Source organism: Gopherus evgoodei, chromosome 11, assembly GCF_007399415.2.
Source record: "Gopherus evgoodei ecotype Sinaloan lineage chromosome 11, rGopEvg1_v1.p, whole genome shotgun sequence".
Taxonomy (NCBI): Eukaryota; Metazoa; Chordata; order Testudines; family Testudinidae; genus Gopherus; species Gopherus evgoodei.
The window spans coordinates 41,239,230-41,260,920 of NC_044332.1; the positions used below are offsets into that span (position 1 = coordinate 41,239,230).

Genomic DNA, 21,691 nt, shown 5'->3' on the forward strand with positions numbered 1-21,691 from the left:
ATGGCAAAGAGAGTACACTTATAAAGTTTGCGGATGATACCAAGCTGGGCGGTGTTGCAAGTGGTTTGGAGGATAGGATTAAAATTCAAAATGATCTGGACAGAACTGGTGAAATGGTCTGAAGTAACTAGGATGAAATTCAGTAAGGACAAATGCAAAGTACTCCACTTAGGAAGGAACAATCAGTTGCACACATACAAAATGGGAGATGACTGCCTAGGAAGGAGTACTGCAGAAAGGGATCTGGGAGTCATAGGGGACCACAAGCTAAATGAGTCAACGGTGTAACGCTGTTGCAAAAAAAAAAAAAAAAAAAAAGGCGAACATCATTCTGGGATATATTAGCAGGATTGTTGTAAGCAAGATATGAGAAGTAATTCTTCCTCTCTACTCCTCTCTGATTAGACCTCAACTGGAGTATTGTGTCTAGTTCTGGGCACCACATTTCAGGAAAGAAGTGGACAAATTGGAGAAAGTCCAGAGAAGAGCAAACAATAATGATTAAGGTCTAGAAAATGCGACCTTTGAGGGAAGATTGAAAAAAATTGGGTTGTTTAACCTGGGAAAAAGAAGACTGAGGGGGACATGTTAACAGTTTTCAAGTATGTAAAAGGTTGTTAAGAGGAGGAGGAAGAAAAATTGTTTTTCGTAACCTCTGAGAATAGGACAAGAAGGAAAGGGCTGAAATTGTAGCAAGGGAGGTTTAAGTTGGACATTAGGAAAAACTTCCTAACTGTTAGAGTGGTTAAGCACTGGAATAAAATGCCTAGGGAGGTTGTGGAATCTCCATCATTGGAGATTTTTAAGAACCGTTTAGACAAACACCTGTCAGAAACGGTCTAGATAATTAGTCCTGTCATGAGTGCAAGGGACTGGACTAGATGACCTCTCAAGGTCCCTTCCAGTTCTATGATTCTATGTTCTTCATGTGGCTAATACATTATTGCTTTTAGAAAGAAGAATTTTGATTTCTATAGTGACTTCCTCCTGCCTTCACTTTTCAGCTTTAGCCATTTTGGTCATGGTGACTCCCTAATCATCATTTCCTCTGTCACTACATTTATTGAGTGGCAGTGTTTCATGCAAATACTTCAGTTCTGATCTCTGTGTCTAATTTAAAATGTTTGTGGGAGGCGATACTAAGATGTCAGTTATGCTAATCTAACTGAACAAACTCATTTAGAGGGAACATTGTGTTGGGCATGGAGGAAGTAGATGTTTTCAGCAATTTTTCAGAATTACATGTTTAAGCACCAGCAATGTGCCTGGGTCTTTACAGGACAAATAAAGAGAGCCCTTGCCCCAAGCAACTTAGTCTATAAAACAAACATAGATAAGACCCAGAAAAGATGTTGAATTAGAACATTATGGGAGAGATTTTTGCAAGTGCATAGCATTGGCCTAACTCTGTAAAAAAAAACCTCGAATAGAGTTAGACTTGCTCTGGAGCACTTCTAAAAATTCCATCCTGAAACATTTTCTATTTTTGTAAGGAAGGTATGAGCAGAAGAATTTGAGCATTTTGTTGTATTCATATCCTCACTCCCCCCTCCCCCTTGGGAGATGTCTAGAGGAGAGATCATTATAATAGTAGCACCATGTTGGTTGTGATCCACTATAGAGTATGTTTAAGGCTGCGAGTCTGTCATGGAGGTCACATAATCCATGATTTCTGCAGTGGCTGGCACAGGGGCTGCCTGAGCCAGGCAGCCCCTGGGCCAGCAGCAGCAGTTTGTGTGTGTGCGAAGGGTCTAAGGGCAGGCGGTTAGGGGGCACTTACCTTGGGGTGGGGGGCTCTCACTGGCATGGCCTTGCAGCACCTAGGCAGCTGGGGGCAAGGAGACTCCGTGCTGTGGTTTCCTGCCAGTGGGAGCTGCAGCAGCCAGCTCTTGTGCCCCTCCACCTCCTAGGAGCTGCAGGGATGCGGAGCCAGGTAGGGAGCCCCAGCCAGCCCTGCCAACGCTCCCCTCCAGCAGCAGCAGGTCCTGGGCCACCTCCCTCAGCACCCTCAGATCACCCGCGCCTCTTTCCTCTCCCCTCCCGCCCCCCACTCCAAGTTTTAGTCACAGGTATTTTTAGTAAAAGTCATGGACAAGTTACGGGCCCTGAATTTTTGTTTACTGCCCATGACCTGTCCATGACTTTTACTAAAACTACTCGTGACTAAAAAATAGCCTTAATTATGTTGCATCACAATTTCTGTTTTAACTCCTTGTCTTCAGTCATTCGCTTCTGAAATTTTCAATTTTCTGCTGAAATTTTCCATGGTAGGTCTGTGCCTGATGATTATTTTTTTATAAGAAAAAAATCAGTGAGCTGGTCTTGCATGAGAGGAGAGTGAAGAGAAATATATTGATCAAATAGGGGTACTCTTCAGTATTTTTGTCAAGAGCTTTGAAATCTATGTATGAAAGAGACTATCTAAATTATGAGATCCATTTTACAAGTAGAAAAACTAAACCTGAAAATTTGGGTGCCTTGCCTGGACAGTACAATGATGTAGTGGCCTATAAACCAAAAAAAAAAACACAAGATACATTGTTAAACTTAACATATGATAAATAGGAGTAATATTTCTGTTAGTTTCTATAAACTATTATGTAAGGTGTAGCACACTTTAATGTTCAAATAAGGAATAATAAACCTACTTCTAGCATGTAACTGTTTTTGAGTACAGGTGGGAATGAGGTTTGTTTCTTCACCAGGAACCTAACACAAGTTAAAGTAATTGTGCCTACAATAACATTTAACATTTCATAAGCTTCTCTGAAAAATCAGTGTCAACAGTTTTAAATTGCTTATGCATCATGCAGTGCCTCTAACCACATTAGATTTGTAAATAAAATATACTGTAAGAAAAACAGTTGTTTACTGGGCATAGTGTGGAAGGACGGAGCGAGATTGACTTGAAATGTAATATCTTTTCCAGGTGACCTCTGTATATTCATACTTGTGGGTTGTGCCTCTCAAGGGTTACTGTGCTTCAGGAACATCCTGTAAAGCAGTGCCTATTGGAGCTACACAAACTTCCTATCCTGGTCCTGCATGTAGGTAGCCAAGGTTATGAAAGGACCAAGTCTCCTAAACTGCCTTAGTTCGTTCCTTTCTTCAGCTAGCTGTGGCTGAAGGACTTTCACTCAGTGCCTAGAGTGATTTCTGGAGGATTTGATATAAAACTTATGTTTCCAGTGATAGTTTATGTTTGTACCTTTACTGGATCAGGGGGTCCTCCAACTTTTTGATTGTGGCCTCCAAGTACTCTCATAAGAACAGCAAATTTAGGTTGTGAGCATTGAGTCTCTCCATGTTTCTAGAAAGTAGACACACAAACCAGTAGTTTGTTCTTGCCATGATGTGTGTAGGGTCATCATATCTTGACTCCACTCTTTTGGGCAGCCAAGGCTCTTTGCCTTTCTAATCAAGGAAACCTAACAAATCCAGTCCCTGTATCAGATGCTGGACATGGACCTTGAGGAGAAATTTCAATCAGGGCCATTCTTCTGTGAGTGGCTGGCTCAGACTTAGCACTGTCTTATGCAGTTGGAAAGTTCATTGTGACAGTTCTTGGAACTGGAATGGTTGGTTTGTCCAGGGCTCATGTTCTCACTTGTGCTCACTTCTCTGGTCTATTGGGACAAGCCATTTGAGGCTCCATTCATTTGCTTTCCATTTAGCATATGGACTATATGGTCTTAATGACAGGATCTCCTCTCCCTTGTGAGTCTGAAGAAGGTCAGCCATAAAACCTGTTACTATTCACCTATCTGCTGCTCCCAGACAGCTAAGGTTTTTTCTTCACTGCCACTTCCTCTGCTGGCCACACCAGTATCTGTTAAATTGTCCCCTCAGTTGGTGTGCATGGCCACCTTTCACCTGACAAGGAAGAAGGTGTAGGGCACTTTGCAACAGGGCTTTGGAGTGGAGCCGGAGCTGGAGCACGGAGCAGCTCCAGAGTAGTGGAACTGCAGGTTTTTGCGTGGAGCCGGAGCACGGCTCCAAAGCCCTGCTTTGCAACAACATTGTCCTGAAAGGAAAGATTGGTTCTTCCTCAAATTTTCCTGGGGATGTAGTCACATCCTTGTTTGTTTTTGCCCCCTGATTTCAGGAGATGTTAGAACTGAAGCTCTGAAATTCAGTTGTCCATAGATAGCCTTTTTAACTGATTGAATGAAACCAGCAGTACTAAGAGAGAATCTCACTACATTAATAATGAGCTACTGGACCCTGCTAAAGACATCTCATTGATTCCAGTGTCAATCTCAGCCATATCTAAAAAAGGCAGTGATAATAAGGGATTCCAGTATTTCTGTACCTGTATTGGCTCATTGGTGGTGCCAGTAGTCGTTGAAAGCTTGAGAAAAATCCAAGGTAGTTCTTACCTTTCCACTGGGTAAGGACACCAGACAGCTTGACTTTTGGTGAGGAATGTTTAGTATCTGTGTGGCTAGGTGCCAATTGCATCTTTGGGAAGAGATGTATCTTCTCATTGACCACTTTTCTGACGAGCAGAAAAATGTCCTAGTATTTCTTACAGGCATGACATGTCAGATGCTTTGATTCTTACAATGGTATTAGTTGTTTTTCCTCAGTACTCCTACATTATTCTAAGGCTCAGATCTGTGGAGACCTACTCCAAATTGTTGTGGAGTGCCCTTTCAATTTCAAGATGAGCAAGGGGCTTCAAAGAATAAGACTTTGAAGTCTACCAGCAGTAAGTCTTGGGGAGTCCTTGCATCAGTCCTGAAGAAGAACTGTCTTTTTTATTTTTTTGGTATTGGAAACCTTTCATGACATTTGGAATTTTTGGCCTCAGTTCTGAAAGGTGCAGGCTTTGCAATATCAGAAGAGGCAGGATAGTGGAAAATGTATCAGGCAGTGAGCTGATGAATCTTTTTCCACTCATTTTGTCATCTTTGGGATCAAGCCTTCAGATTTGATACATTGAATGAGAACTGAGAGGTGGTTTTCACTTTGGCTTTTCTCCATTTCCCCTTCTTTTGAGGATCTGTTTAGTCTGTTTCCTTGCAGTTTTGGGGAGAATTACTGCAGCTCATTGGTTGTTCAACTTGGATGCACGATACAGTTCTGCTCCATACTGTTTCCTAACTACTTTCCATAATTTCTATGATTGGAGACAATGACCTGGAATTCCTGAGTTTTAAACTAGGTTCTTCCAAACCGTCTATGGATTCCTTCATGGTAGTGCACTGCGTGACATATTTTGAGAACCAAACACTGAGGCAATTGTTAAGATTTAGGGGTGGCAAAGAAGAAGATCTCATACTAAGGGCTGGTCTACACTAGGGGAGGGGATCGATCTAAAGATACTTTGACTTCAGCTATGTTAGTCACTTAGCTGAAGTTGCGTATCTTAGATCAAGTTACCTACTGTCCTCACGGCACGGGATCAACGTCCACAGCTCCCCCTGTCGACTCCGCTACTGCCGTTCACGTTGGTGGAGTTTTGGAGTCGACAGGAGCGCGTTTGGGGATCGATATATCGAACCCCGAGAAATCGTTTGCTACTCACCGATATGGCCAGTAGTGAAGACTTACCCTAAGTAGTGGTCTGCTGAATGGGAAGTGGTCCTAGCATAGACAATTAATGTTTCAGAATACCAGATAGGTTTCTATAAATAATGGGTTTTGGCCCTGGAATGACATATTATTAAAAAAAAAAAAAAAGTTAAAAAATCCAGATACAATTTAAAAGGTGATCTTGTGTTGGTAGTTATAAATGATAAATAAAGATTGTTATTTACTGTTGCTATTCACATTTTAATGTGTGTGTCAATTTCTGTATTTTTTATAAGACAGTAAAATCTAAAACTGCTTCTTATTATTTTTGCAGGTTGACTCTAGCAGAATATCATGAACAGGAAGAAATTTTCAAACTTAGATTAGGACATCTTAAAAAGGTATGTGTAGTTATTTGCTCTGTGATTTTTGCTGCCATGCATCGAAGTGTAAAAACTAATACTGTCACAGTGTGTAAAAAGCTTGTTAGAGCTGTATTACAAAATTGATTACCAGTAAGCAATGAAGAGTCATGTATTGAATAATGACTTGATTCCTTCCTGTTCCCTAACGTGGCGTATTTTGGGAGTACTGGAGAGACAGCATGCTTAGCTTCATGAAGTACTGAGTCCATTGTATTAGTCTGCACTAAACTCTTGGATCAATGCAAATAATTAAGCAAGCAATTTGCAAATACCTAGAAGATTAATAAGGTGATAAATAACAGTCAACATGGATTTGTCAAAAACAAATCATGTCAAACCAAGCTGATAGCTGATAGCTTTCTTTGACAGTGTAACAAGCCTTGTGGATGGCAGGGGAGTGGTAGATGTGGTATATCTTGACTTTAGTAAGGCTTTTGATACCGTCTCGCATGACTTTCTCATAAACAAACTAGGAAATACAACCTAGATGGAGTTACTATAAGGTGAGTGCGTAACTGGTTGGAAAATCATTCCCAGAGAGTAGTTATCATTGGTTCGCAGTCAAGCTGGAAAAGCATAACGAGTGGGGTCCCACAGGGATTGGTTCTGCGTCCAGTTCTGTTCAATATCTTCATCAGTGATTTAGATAACAGCATAGAGAGTACACTTATAAAGTTTGCGGGTGATACGAAGCTGGGAGGGGTTGCCAGTGCTTTGGAGGATAGGATTAAAATTCAAAATGATCTGGACAAACTGGTGAAATGGTCTGAAGTAACTAGGATGAAATTCAGTAAGGACAAATGCAAAGTACTCCACTTAGGAAGGAACAATCAGTTGCACACATACAAAATGGGAAATGATTGCCTAGGAAGGAGTACTGTGGAAAGGGATCTGGGCGGTCATAGGGGACCACAAGCGAAATATGAGTCAACAGTGTAACGCTGTTGCAAAAAAAGCAAGCGTCATTCTGGGATGTATTAGGAGTGTTATAAGCAGGACACAAGAAGTAATTCTTCCACTCTACTCCTCTCTGATTAGGCCTCAACTGGAGTATTGTGTCCAGTTCTGGGAGCTACATTTCAGGAAGGGATATAGACAAATTGGAGAAAGTCCAGAGAAGAGCAACAAAAATGATTAAAGGTCTAGAGGGAAGATTGAAAAAATTGGATTTGTTTAGTCTGTAGAAGAGAAGACTGAGAGGGGACATAACAGTTTTCAAGTACATAAAAGGTTGTTACAATGAGGAGGGAGAAAAATTGTTGTTCTTAACCTCTATAGATAGGACAGGAAGCAAAGGGTTTAGGTTGGACATCAGGAAAAATTTCCTAACTGTCAGAGTGGTTAAGCACTGGAATAAATTGCCTAGGGAAGTTGTGGAATCTCCATCATTGGGCATTTTTAAGAGCACGTTGGACAAACACCTGTCAGGGATGGTCTAGATAATACTTAGTCCTGCCTTGAGTGCAGGGGACTGTACTAGATGATGAGGTTGACACAATGGGTATAATTTATCAAATGAGACTGGTACAGACAGGGTGACTTTTAATTTTTGTTTTGGCATTAATGGTATTTTCTGCATATAGATTTTATCAGCTATGTAATAATACATTAAATATGAAATATCAATATAAGCAACACTACTGTTCTCTTTCTGTAGGCCCCACAGATGAGGTCATTGAGAGTTGAGGGGACTCAGCTTCTTGCAGTGAGGTGCTCCATACCTCATTGTCATTTCCACTAAATCACACTTCTGATCTCTGCTTATGAAAAGGGCATATTACTGCAGTTCTTAGCTTCAGTGCAAGGTGCAATGGATAAGGATATGATTCCCTCATGGGTATTTTTAGTAAAAGTCGGGATAGGTCACAGGCTTTCAGGAAATTGTGTTTATTGGCCGTCACCTGTCCTGACTTTTACTAAAAATACCTGGGGGGGTAGGGAGGAAGGGCAACAAACAGAGCACTAATGGGGCTTGTAGCTGCTTCAGCCCCCTGCTGCAGCTCCAGCCCGAGGGGGGCTGACCCAACCCCAGTCACTGCTCCAGCGGCCCTCCAGACTGTTACAGATCAGGTGTTTCAGATTCCCTTCACCCGGGGTAGGGCTGGCTGCTGGTCAGCTGCAGGGCCGGAACTAGCAATTTTGCGGCCCCAAGCACAGCGGCACGCCGCGGGGGGCACTCTGCCGCTTGCCAGTCCCGTGGCTCCGGTGGACCTCCCACAGGCGTTTCTGCGGAGGGTCCGATGGTCCTGTGGCTCTGGTGGAGCTGCCGCAGGCGTGTTTGCAGGAGGTCCACCAGAGCCGCCGGACCATCCGCAGAAACACCTGCAGCAGGTCAACCGGAGCCGCCTGCTGCCCTCCCAGCAATCGGCAGAGCGCCCCCCCGGTGTGCCGCCCCAAGTACGTGCTTGGCGCGCTGTGGCCTGGAACCGGCCCTGGTCAGCTGTTCCCGGTGTTTCCCATGTCCCCCCCGCCTGGGGCTGGCCACCTCGAGGCTGATAGCTGCTCCAGCCATACCTCATGGAGGTCCTGGAAAGTCATGGAATCTCTGACCTCTGTGACAGAATCATAGCCCTAGCAGGAATGTTATACACATACGACAATTAGAATTGTTAATGTGAAAAAATTTAGAATGGAAATAGCAAGACCGTTGGTAACCAAGCAATGTTCTATTTATGCAAATAAAACTTCTTGTTTCTCCCCTCTGGCTGTCTTCATTTCCAGAACTGCCACATTTCAGCCTCAAGGGAGATTAAGAATTTCTCTTTTGTTTAAAAATGTTTAGGTCCAGATTATGCTAACTGAATTGGTGTAATGTTGCTTTGTGTGGTCTAGTGTCACACCTCTGAATGTTAGAATCTGTCAAGTTTGTATGTGTACAGAAGAAACAATGCTGTGGAAGTAAATATGGTGTCCTGGCAATACCCTGTCCATAAGTCCAGGCACGCTGTTATGCTTTATTCTTGTTATGAATTTCCTCTGTTAGAATAATTCGTGAATTCAGCCTTTCCTTTAACAATGTGTTTTAAAGCAAAAATGAAAATTGATTTAAGGTCAAATACCTTTGCTGAATATCCTGACTAACCAAGCTGACAGGGGCATTCAGCACAGAAATAAGTTTTACAAACCCTTTATTTTCAATTGTATTTATCGTTTCAAGATGGAAATTATATGTCATATTGTGACTGCAGTTGAATCTGTGCATTCTTATCATACTTTTTGACTCAATAAAGATCTGAGAATGCATCATTCTATAACATCATAAATACCATGGATAGACTAGGATGCAATGACAGTTTTGGTATTTGTCACATTCTGGAATAGCTTCAGTCAGCCAGTAAATGCCAGAAGGGTGTCACAAAGGAAGGAAAGGGGGATTTTAAAATGTTAAAATATATATCACCTCATAGTTTGATTAGTAGAGGCATTAAACATAAAAACTCAGGCTTGGTTATTATTCATTCTTGCTTGGCAGAGTACCGTTAATGGCCTTAGTTATCTGGGCGTCTGATCTACATTTTCCAATATCACTGTTTTTTCGACATTCATTTCTGTCTTGGCATGGTTACTTTTTATTTGTTTCTTAAACATTTTTCTTGAAAAATAGAAGAAAATATATTTAGTTTTAATTAATCAAGATAAATGTATTTGACTCTTCTTGTGCTTAAGAAGAAAATTGGAAACACTATTCTTGGGGAAACGCTTTTTGTCAGTCAGTGACTCAGCAACAGTTGAGTTATTGTACGTAGATTGTTAAAAAAGCATTTAAGGCCCCACTGCTACAAAGATTTACACACATGCCTAACTTTACTCATGTGAGCAGTTCCTTTGTTATAGAGAGGGACCATTCAAATGGGAAAAGCTAAGCATATGCTTAAAAATTATAAACTATTTTACTTGTAAATAATTCTGTGTTTCATTTTAGAATTGAGTAATATACCTGGTCTGGTTATTTGGCTGAAGCTAATGCAGCAACACAAGAGAACTAAAATGAAAGCTTAAATCCAATGTTTATGTGTCTACTGATAGCTTCCTTGCAGGTAGACATTTTTAAGTTTCACTAAAGTGTCTCAATTTACTTCATATTAAAATTAGTTGTAAGTCAAGGAAGTTGTCAAAATCACCAAAGTAGGACGTCTAGTTTAAAACCAAAAAAAATGTAGATTTTATTTTTCACACCAAAACTCAAGGTTTCTAGACTTGTCTTTGCATTGATTTTATATATACATTATTATATTTATATTTTGTACATTTGAATTCTGTATATAAGCAAGTATATGTCCATGTTCACTAATGGCTTGGCTTAAAAAATAAAGCTAAATTAATCAGTGGCAGAATAAGTCTGTGTGTGTCTCTAAAAAGTAGTAATAGAAAAATATTTATTTGTAACTCTATAATGTGATAGATGTCCTTTTCTTAGAAAAAAATAATCAGTCTCCTTTTTGCTTTTCATTTTTTATTTTCATCTCCTAGTGTTCTCTTGGTATGTGTTTCTCTGCTGCCCTAACTCTCTTCCTTCTTTCCATCTGCATACCTTCTCTCCATCTGGTTCTTTGCTGCCAGGTCCTTCTTCTCTTCACTCTCTAAATGCTTTCATGTTGCTCCTTTCTTTGCTCCCCTGGGTATGGTGCTTACAAATGTTCCTCTTGTTCTCCAGTTCCTCAAGAAATTTCTCTCCTGCTAGATCCTCATAGTTCTTGTTCTTACCTTTTTACATAGCAGTGACCTGCAGGAGACAGAGCTTAGCTGGTTCTTTTCTGTTTACAGGTATTCAAAACCTTAGTGTCTAAAGTAACATCTGGAAACTGTGACACCAGCCAGTTCTCTTTGGACTATAACACTGGTCTAATGAACCACATTTTGAGAACCACTGAATTGCATAGTATATGAACAGAAATTCAAAAGAGGCAATAATAGGATCCCCCATCCCTGTAGTCTCTGAGAATAACAGGGACAAGAAGAGACAAACGGGTGTTTTTTTAAGAAGGTGTGTGTGTCAAATTCTTTATAGAAGACTAGTGGCTTATGAGAAACTGCATATCATTTCAGGGTATTCACCTGAGAGCTGCCAGGGTGCAGCTAAATATGCAAAAATTAGCTTGTTAACAGCATACAAACAGGAAAATGCAAATAGTATTTTATACTAGGAAAAGCAAATACTCAACTTAGTTTTGCCAGCAGAAGAGGCATCTTGCACTAACCAGCTGCTGAAAATTGGGGATTTGGTCCTTCTTGTCAGAATAAAAATTTACCTTTCAGATAGTTTTTTGCCCTGTCTGTCATGGGGAGAGATTCTTGATTCCATTGGCAGTCTTCTGATTGATCTGTGTCTTAAGACTTGGAGATATACTCATTTAATTTATATTCCAGATAGCAACAGCATAGTTTTGAGTCAATTATGCAGTATAGGTAACACTTCTTTCCTAGGCGACATTTTTCTTAGTGTCATCTTAGAGTAATTCCATAATTACTTGCTTTTGTGTGTGGATTGATTTCCAATCCACTTCATAATTATAAAGGTTAACCGAAGAGGCAGTTATTCTAGAGTAAGGTATTATCATTCTTTCTAAATCATGTTCCAATTAATTTGAACTTTCTAAGCAGAATTATCTAGAGTGGAAACATGTAACAAATAGTACAGGGAAAATATGAAAACATGCCCTCTGACATTTTCTGTTGAACCAAGTGTAGATCAATTTACCAATAAATTTATTCTAATGTTTCACATTATAAACTTGTAGTTGCAAAGAAAGGTATTCTATTCCTTTAGTGGGTCATTCCACTGAGCCTAGGCTGTCAGCTCCCCTCCACTTCATGCAAGTCTAGTTCTGTGGAAACAATGGCGCTCAGTAATCTGGCAGAATCACACATTGTATTGTCACAATTATGAAGTGATAGTCAGCCAAGAGTTCTGAAGGAACTCAAATGTGAAATGGCAGAACTACTAACTGTAGTCTGTAACCTATCATTTAAATCAGCTTCTGTACCAAATGACTGGAGGATAGCTAATATGACGTCAATTTTTAAAAGGGTTCCTGAGGTGATCCCGGAAATTACAGACCAGTAAGCCTGACTTCAATACCAGGCAAACTGGTTGAAACTATAAAAAAAGAAAATTATCAGATACATAGATGAACATAATTTGTTGGGAAGGAGTCAATATGGTTTTTATAAAGGGAAATCATGCCTCATCAATCTGCTGGAATTCTTTTAGGGAGTCAACAAGCATGTGGACAACAGGGATCCAGTGGATATAGTGTACTTAGATTTTCAGAAAGCTTTTGACAAGGTCTCTCACCAAAGGCTCTTAAGCAAAGTAAGCTATCATGGGATAAGGGGGAAGGTACTCTCATGGATTGGTAACTGGTTAAAAGATAGGAAACAAAGGGTAGGAATAAATGGTCAGTTTTCAGACTGGTAAATAGTGGTGACCTCCCAGGGGTCTGTACCGGGACCAGTCCTATTCAACATATTCGTAAATGATCTGGAAAAAGGAGTAAACAGTGAGGTGGCAAAATTTGCAAATAATACAAAACTACTCAAGATAGTTAAGGCCCAGGCAGACTGCGAAGAGCTACAAAAGGATCTCTCAAAACCGGGTGACTGGGCAACAAAATGGCAGATGAAATGCAATGTTGATAAATGCGAAATAATGCACATTGAAAAACATCTCAACTATACATATAAAACGATGGGGTCTAAATTAGCTGTTACCACTCAAGAAAGAGATTTTGAGATCATTGTGGATAGTTCTCTGAAAACATCCTCTCAATGTGCTGCGGCAGTCAAAAAAGCGAACAAAATGTTGGGAGTCATTAAGAAAGGGATGGATAATAAGACAAATATCATATTGCCGCTATATAAATTCCTGGTACACCCACATCTTGAATACTGCATACAGATGTGGTCACCCCGTCTCAAAAAAGATATATTGGAATTGGAAAAGGTTCAGAAAAGAGTAACGAAAAGGATTAGGGGTATGGAATGGCTTTCATATGAGGAGAGATTAATAAGACTGGGACTTTTCAGCTTGGAAAAGAGACAGTTAATGGGGGATATGATTGAGGTCTATAAAATCATGACTGGTGTGGAGAAAGTAAATAAGGAGGTGTTATTTACTCCTCATAACTCCAGAAATTGGGGTCACCAAATGAAATTAATAGGCAGCAGGTTTAAAACAAACAAAAAGGAAGTATTTCTTCACACAACGCACAATAAACCTGTGGAACTCTTTGCCAAAGGATGTTGTGAAGGCCAAGACTGTTACAGGATTAAAAAAAAAACTAGAAAATTCATGGAGGATTGGTCCATCAATGATTATTAGCCAGGATGGGCAGGGATGTTGTCCCCAGCCTCAGTTTGCCAGAAGCTGAGAATGAGCAACAGTGAATGGATCACCTGATGTTTAACTTTTCATTCCCTCTGGGGCACCTGGCATTAACCACTGTTGGAAGATAGGATACTGGGCTAGATGGACCGTTGGTCTGACCCAGTATGGCCGTTCTTATGAACACAGTATGTCAATGGATAAAATATAATGTAGACACTATGCTAAATAAACTTTCATTAACATTTCACAATCCTTTTGTTTATAAAGAAAAAAATTGTAGGTTGATACTTTTAATGTTCCATGTTCACCTATTTTTTTAAAATGAATAGTTCATTATCTGCCAGCATTGATTTTCAGGTTTTATGATATTCATTCTCTATTAACATAAACAGGATTTCAGATATAATTTCTCTGTTCTTTTGAGGATCCACATTTTAAAAGCACTTCTCACTGAAGCTCAGAAATTCTCAAAATCCTTGATTCCCAGTTTGGCTAGGTTAAATCTAACAGCCTTGTTCATACTCAACTCTCATGCTGGACATTACATGTGTGAAAGGTGGAGTAGAGGGCATACCAGTATGATTTTATTGTCATTTTAGGACAAAAATGTAAAAATACTCAAGTATTTTTTTAATCTACCTTTCTTTGAAAATAGTAATAAAGTTCTAAACTTTCCTTTCACAGTGTTTATTCTGAAATAGTTTAGAAATGCCTTAATCTGAGATATGTGCAAAATACTACTTGATTGGAACACTACGAAAGCTAATAAAGGGTGTATTCCATTGACAGTACAGTAGTCATAGTAATAAGATGATGATGCTGGTGCAATGATTTTATATTTAAATTAAATTTTCAACTTGTTAAACTCATTTTCTACTTGTAGGAAGCATGTTTACTGATGGTAGAATGTCAGTTATAGATATCTGTCTTCCTGCAAGTTAAACACCATTAAATAGTGTACTTGTACTACAGGATATAAATCAGTGATACTCAAGAGAACCACATCAGTGTGAATTCATTGTTTTTCATATATCTATCTATATATCTATATATATATATCTATATATATATCTATCTTTAACAATGAATAATATTAAAAAACTCAAAGCAAGTAAGTTTTTAACTTAGTGCAAATTGATAACTTAATTGGTTAATAACATAGTAAAATCATCTTGATTTAATTATTAACCAATCTAAGTTATTAACCAGTCACACAGTGTTTTAATATCGTGTGCTGCAAAGAGCTGCATTGAAGAGCCACTTGTGGCTTGTAAGCCTCTGTCTGAGTGTCATTGATATAAATGAATTGTAACTAAAGGATGTTTGAATAGACAAGTATGGTAGAGTAAAGATGAGATTTTCAAAGGTGCCTAAATTAGAGGTTTTGCTCCTGATTCCCCTAGGTGCTTTTGAAAATCCCACTGTAAATCTTTGACAACGTACATTCTGCATTTGTGATCTTGGTAACACACAAATGGGAGAACTCAAACTAAATAAGTATTCTTTGATCAGCGTTAGAGATCAAATGCTTAACTAAATAATATTTAGATTATTATGAATTGTGACAGACCCAGGCCAGTGTGGTACAGGAGTCTGGTAGAGGGCAAATATACTGGTCACTGGGTGAGTAGTTTTCTGTTCCCTGAGTGACCAGAGCAGGGGCTGCACTAGAGTAATCAGAAACCTGCTAGAACCAATTAAGGCAGACAGGCTGATTAGAACACCTGCAGCCAATCAAGGCAGGCTAATCAGGGCACCTGGGTTTAAAAAGGAGCTCACTCCAGTCAGGGAGGGGGGAGCCAGAGGAGGGGAAGCGGTGTGAGGAGCTGGGAGCAAGAGGCGCAAGGAGCTGAGAGTGAGAGAGTGTGCTGCTGGAGGACTAAGGAGTACAAGCGTTATCAGACACCAGGAGGGAAGGTCCTATGGTGAGGATAAAGAAGGTGTTTGGAGGAGGCCATGGGGATGTAGCCCAGGGAATTGTAGCTGTCATGCAGCTGTTACAGGAGGCACTATAGACAGCTGCAAACCACAGGGCCGTGGGCTGGAACCCGGAGTAGAGGGCAGGCCCGGGTTCCCCCCCAAACCTCCCAACTCCTGATCAGACACAGAAGAAGTTGACCCAGACTGTGGGGAAGATCACTTAGGTGAGCAAATCTGCCAAATAAGCGCAGGACCCACCAAGGTAGAGGAGGAACTTTGTCACAGAATATTCTTGCATAGTCTTGCCTTGTTTCACACTTGAGCTTTAAAATATTTTAAAGCATCTTTTCTAAAATTGCACATATCTCAATTTTTTTCCATACTGTACATCAATTTCAGACCCAGGTAATCTCTCTCGCTGGCTGAGGTACAAAACCAGCTGGCACTCAGTTTGAATAGTGTCCCCACAGTGCAGGACAAAAACGAACATCCCATTACTTATAAGCTTCATGGAGAGAAGGATTCCTTGAAATAGGCTTATGCCTTATCTCTGTATTTTTCAGGCCTTAAAAGAAAAGCAGTTCTGTTTTCTGGTTCAGCAGGATTTTCTAATGTAATGTTCCTCCATCACTACCAGTATTGATGCATGGGTAAAAATATTCTTTTCAAACAGTGAGTAAATTGAGCTTTTATTGTTCATTCATTTCATCTGCAGGAGGAAGCCGAAATACAAGCAGAACTTGAACGTTTGGAAAGAGTTAGAAATCTTCACATACGAGAACTCAAAAGAATAAACAATGAAGATAATTCACAGTAAGCCACTAGATTTTAATTTCTCATTTTATTCTTAAAAACATAACATAGTTTAAAACTACATTCCCCAAAATTGAACAGCATGTATTATAACTTTTTATTAGGTGTTCTCCCTGGTTTTATATTTATCTTGTCTTAAATGGACTAATTTTACCTACAAATAATGGTTAATAATTTTACAGGGCATATGAGGGATTGAGCTTGTAGAGTTGAAAATGCAGAACATCTTAAACTTGCTACATCACAGTTCTGACATAAAAATAGTTATGGGGGAGTCTAAAGCAACCCACTCATCTGAAAGTAATACCTACAGACATGGTGAAATCTTGATGCACTTGTGGAAATTTTATGTTTGTGTAACACTAACTCTACTGCAGTATTGTTCACATATTTATCAAAGCTCCAGAAAGCGCAGAAAAGCAGATGACTAAGTCCATGCATATGTTACTGATATCTGTTGCAACATTTGAATTTGTGTGGTAATCTATTGTAAGATAAAACTTGCATCTAGAATTAACTGTGACTCATATATATTACAGAACTGAGTAAAGTGAACTCCTCTATAATGGTAGAGGATACAGAAAGTTCAATTTTATGTTTACTCTTGGCTATAATGAAACTATACATATATGGTTTCAGCACTTCCAAAAGTGTTGAAGCCCACAGTAATGCAATTGGATATCAATAATATTTTTAATGGTTGCCATATGCTGGGAAAATTCTAGACATTAGGTAGCTGTCCAATGTATATAACTCAGCTGATCTGAACATTTGCTTAATTTTAAGAAGAAAGCATACTTAAAATAAAAAAAAAACAGGATCAACAAGAAGGAAATTACTGTTTCTTGGAGAATGGCAGGTTTTGGCTATCCTATGCAATAGTACCTGGTATGGTTGCCAGTTCTGATTGGATGAATTCCTGGAGGCTTCATCACCTGACATAATCTTTCATTAAAGATTAATCTTGAATTCCTGGAAGGTTGGCAACCATAGTACCTGGGTAGAAAAGCTCCAACTATGCTTCCTGTTCTGAAATTGAGAACAATACCTGTTACACAGGCTCTCTAGGAGTCCATGTACTTCAGTGCTGATTTTCTGCAGTAGATGATTATAAATGCTGTGTTGGAAAATGAAAAACTTCCTACCTTGTGTGTGTGTTGTGCGGATGGAAGTAAGTGTGTACCATCACTTAAAAAATAGATTGGATACTCTACTTCTGGTACTCCTGGAGGACACTGTGTCGCTAGAGCCATGAAATCAACCCCACTGTTATATCTGATACCCTGAATTTAGTTGGTGATACATTTAACTATCTGCTTTTAAAGTGTGTTGTTTTTCTTAGACAAAAGTTTTTGTGAACATACAAATACATTTCGATAATGAGAAATAAAACTTTTGATGTTTCATAGATGGCCACAGTAGATAGTAATGTACTTGTTATTTCTAGTAACTACATGTTACTGTGGCTATTCCAAAATACTTCCAACCCACACTTTCAGATAAACATAAAAACCCAGCTACTGGCAAACCCTAACATGCAAGGCCTTACATAAATTCTACAGAAAACTATAAGGAAGCAGTCCCAGACCAGAGAGAGAAAATTACATAGCAATGTCTCACCACTGTGATTGAACCAACGTTGTGAAAGGATTCTTAATACACACATGGTGAGTGCACAATTGTAAGAAGATTTGGTTAAAGGTCCCAGTACTGCGGATGAGAAATACATAGCTCCAGCTACAAAAATACAAGAATCATACCTACTAGGATTATTCTTAACATGGATCTCTGTCATAACTCTGTACTCATCTGATCAACAGTTAAAAACAAAATTGCATAGTTTATGAAGGAGAAATACACAAACCCTGTCCCGTCTTAAAAAGCCTGATGGATTCATGGAGTTTGTTACAGTATGAACATGAACAAATTGACTTTCTCCTAGGCACAAATACTAGGACTACTTTACCCTTGTTAGTTCTGAGTGGGTGGGAAGAGGTCCATGGTAGAAGATAGCTAAGCCCAGCAACCTGAAAATGTTAGTGGGAAATGAACAGATTCAAAAAGGCTGATGAGTTACACATATGACTGTTAGGAACAGGATGCTATAAAAATATAAAGAATTGCCACAATTCATTGTTGAAGAAACATATTACAATAATATAAAGTGCTACAGATGTAAATTTAGGAAATCCCACATTTTGGTAAAAAAATAATCAATTCATTCCCAAAACTAGTGCTAACTATTTGCAGCTGTATGAGCCTGTGTGCTGAGCTGGCCAGAGCTCAGATATTCTTGGGCTGACCCAAGGGCTGTCTGAGACTGTCCCACGTCCCACTCAGTCATGAGTTCTGAAGACACCTCCATATAGAGATGATCCCAGTCCCAGCAGACATCCTCCTCTCATACTTCCTGTTTTGGGGCCAGAACCTTAGTGAGAAGCTTCAGATCAGTATCAGGGCAGCAGGGACGTGCTTTGGCTGGGCCAACAGGAGACAGAAAACCCTTGGCCCCTTTAAGAACTTGTACATGAGCCCTCTCCTCCGTATGGACACTTTGCCTCCTTATGGGCTTGTGGAGGAGCTCTGTGACTCGTTGGTTGGACAGAAGAGTGCAGCATAAGCCTCTGTCTCGCTTGCATACAAAGGGAGGAATTATAAACCCTGCCCTGGGATGCCATTCTGTGCTGAGAAGGAAAGCTTCCTCTCCCTCCTCCTGCGATTAGAGTAAGAATGGATTTTGGGGCCTTTCTGTGGGTATCACTAGTTTTGGGGCTGGGAAGGAATGAAATTTTCCCTCAGTGAAGTGTGGCATGGGTAAAATATAATTTTCAACTTCCTCTCAGCATCCCAGGGACCTGAAAGGGGGGGGTAGGTTGTAAAATTAATTTTATTGCAACTTGATAGGTGTGCAGTGCACGTAATTGTTCCAAAATGGTCCGCTTCCCTGATTCACTGGAATTGGAAGTGGATTAGGAGAAGGCATCTCGTAAAGAAAGTGGAGAATGAGGTTGGCGCTCCGAATGTTTGGCGTAGTACGGACATAACCCCCTCTTCTCCACTCCCTTTACCCTTGTATGAGGGAAGGGTGGTAGAGTTCCAACATCTTTATGGGGTAGGGAGCTGTTGGTGTGGGTCGAACAGATTATCGAGAAAGGGTGACCTTGCTGGACAATTTATAGCCAAATAGGTCCCAGGTGGTTTACTTAAAGTTGCAGCCTAATTAAACCACCTTCCTGGTGTCTTATCTTCCTTGGAGTACATGGGACAAAGGCTAAGCTGAGGGATGTGAGAGGGGAAAAGGAATGTTAAGAAATATTTTGGGTTTGTTTTTCTTTTGAAAACAAACAAGAAACTGGAACTAGATGTAAAAAGCAAATAGAAAATATAATTTGTCTTGTTACTGATCCAATAAAATTTGAAAATTTGAAAAACAAGAACACTTGTTTCCCAGACAGTACATACCCAAAAGAACAGCTGAAAATTTGTTTGTCATTGGACTCAACTCGTGTATAATAAGAATATAAACAGTTAAAAGCTTAATGGTAAAACTTAAGATGGTTTTCATAATCTCTCAAAAATGAAAAAAAAAGACTTGAACAAAACTAAGTGGCTGAATGGCAGTGTTTGGTAGCAGTTGTTGATTTGATATTATGGAATGAAAACACTAATTTACTGTTTTAAAAACTGCATAGCTGTATTACACAGTGCTGCCATAAAATTGTATTTAGTAGAATATTGCTGAACAGGATTTTTTTTCCTTATAAAACAATACTCAGATAAATTAGATGAAAATAATATGAAAGGACCTAGAGTAGAGCTTGAAATTGCTCTCAAACAATTATTTGAAGTCTTCCTACTTTCTTTTTAAGGTTCAAAGATCATCCCACATTAAATGAACGATATTTGTTACTTCATTTACTTGGTCGAGGTGGCTTCAGTGAAGTGTATAAGGTAATCTGTATTTTGGTCTGCTAATGTAATATTTCATAGCCACATATGTTTGTTTATTTATATATATAATCAAATAGTTAAATAATTAAATTAAATTATAATTTATATATATAATAAGTTTCTTACTTTTGATCTCCCGGACTAAGAGAGTTCTAACTAGACATGCCAAACTCGTGAAAAAAATGCAGAAATTGGGCTTGGTTTTGGCTTAATTGGCTTGTGAGTTGCCTGTTGGCTAGTTTTTGGATAGTAGGTTGTTTAACTTGTAGCTTGTTGCTTCTTTTTTTGATCATCTCCTGGCAAGGAAGGGCAAGGCGGGGAGAGAGTCAGTCAGGGCTGCACAGCAGGCCCACCACAGTCCCAGACTGCACGCCTGGGGGATCTAGTTACATAGAATGTTGGGTTTCTTAGGGATTGGCTTGTTTTGAAATGGGATTAGCTCGATTTTTGGCTTATTGTGAAAGTCGGTGTGCTTATTTACTGTGTGAAAGTTGGCAACTGTGGTTCTAATACAGTAGCACTTCTTAAACAAAGGCTGGAAAAACCCCTTAGCTTATATATGGAGGGAGAGAGCACCACTGAGCTGAGCATCACTGATCCTACTTATATAATCAATAGATGAAGGCTCCATTGGTAGTAGGGAAGAAGCCAGGATTGTGACTGTAGACTTGCTGATATGTACACTAAGGAAAATGCATTACAGCAAATTGGAAAATTAGGGACTTGTGGTACAAATTTTAAAAATGTTTTAGTCCTTTTGGACCTGGATAATTAATCCCAGCTATAGAAGGGAGCGCTTGCCACTGAAATGAGCCTTTATGAACTCAAACATAGTTGTAACCTCTTGGTTAGTCATAGCTTCTCTGGATACATTTATTTTTCTGAATATAAAATTGAAAGAAGTCTTCCTGGATAAGAAGATATCTGAGGAAAGTGAAACAAAATTATAAATGTTATGATAAGCCATTTAATGCAACACCATGGCTCTACAAACTGCATGTAGTATTGCTTGTATAATAAAGTTTTTGTATACTTCAGATTAACTGGGTCTTCATGATTATGAAGTGTTTTTCTATAACACATCTGTATAGTTTCATTTTGCTTAATTTGTCTGTAGATCTGTTGATTATATGCTGAATTTGGATCTTTTCGAGTATTGTTTTTTTGTCATCTTTGGTTGTAATTGTTCCATGTCTGGTTTTCTAGGCTTTTGATCTTTATGAACAAAGATACGCTGCTGTGAAAATACACCAACTTAACAAAAGCTGGAGAGACGAGAAGAAGGAAAACTACCACAAGTAAATACTAATGATTTAGGATTCTTGTGGTAAAGTGACCTGTGTTCTGTTGATCATGGAAAGTTAACAAACCTCTTAAACATTTTCCTTTAGACATGCCTGCAGAGAGTATAGAATACACAAAGAACTGGATCATCCCAGGATAGTTAAACTCTATGACTACTTCTCCCTGGATACAGATACGTAAGTGAAATTACACTGATTTTAGAACATTCCAAATATTTTTAATACCTTCCTTATATTAAAATGAAGACTGTATTTGAACACTAAGGGTGAGATCCTCACCTCAGCTCTGGCCTCGTTATCTAAAATGACTGGAGCAATAATATAAAGGGGCTCTAAAAGCCCCAGTTCTGTCTGGGGAAAAATTCCCCATGGTGCAGACATTGTGGAATACAGTCGTAAGGCTGCTTTCCGGGGACACCCTCGTATAAGGGGTA

At 39.4% G+C, this 21,691-nt stretch overlaps 1 protein-coding gene across 5 annotated transcripts in view; it reads left to right on the forward strand.

Moving 5' to 3' along the window:
- The window catches only part of TLK1 (tousled like kinase 1), a 148,022-nt gene that overhangs the window by 101,854 nt on the left and 24,477 nt on the right, over positions 1 to 21,691 (forward strand). For all 5 annotated transcript variants that reach the window (XM_030580053.1, XM_030580054.1, XM_030580050.1 and 2 more), the window contains 5 exons: positions 5,852 to 5,918; positions 15,905 to 16,002; positions 19,872 to 19,953; positions 21,160 to 21,251; positions 21,345 to 21,434. In XM_030580053.1, coding sequence (XP_030435913.1) covers positions 5,852 to 5,918; positions 15,905 to 16,002; positions 19,872 to 19,953; positions 21,160 to 21,251; positions 21,345 to 21,434 — 429 coding nt within the window. The remainder of the gene's footprint in view (positions 1 to 5,851; positions 5,919 to 15,904; positions 16,003 to 19,871; positions 19,954 to 21,159; positions 21,252 to 21,344; positions 21,435 to 21,691) is intronic.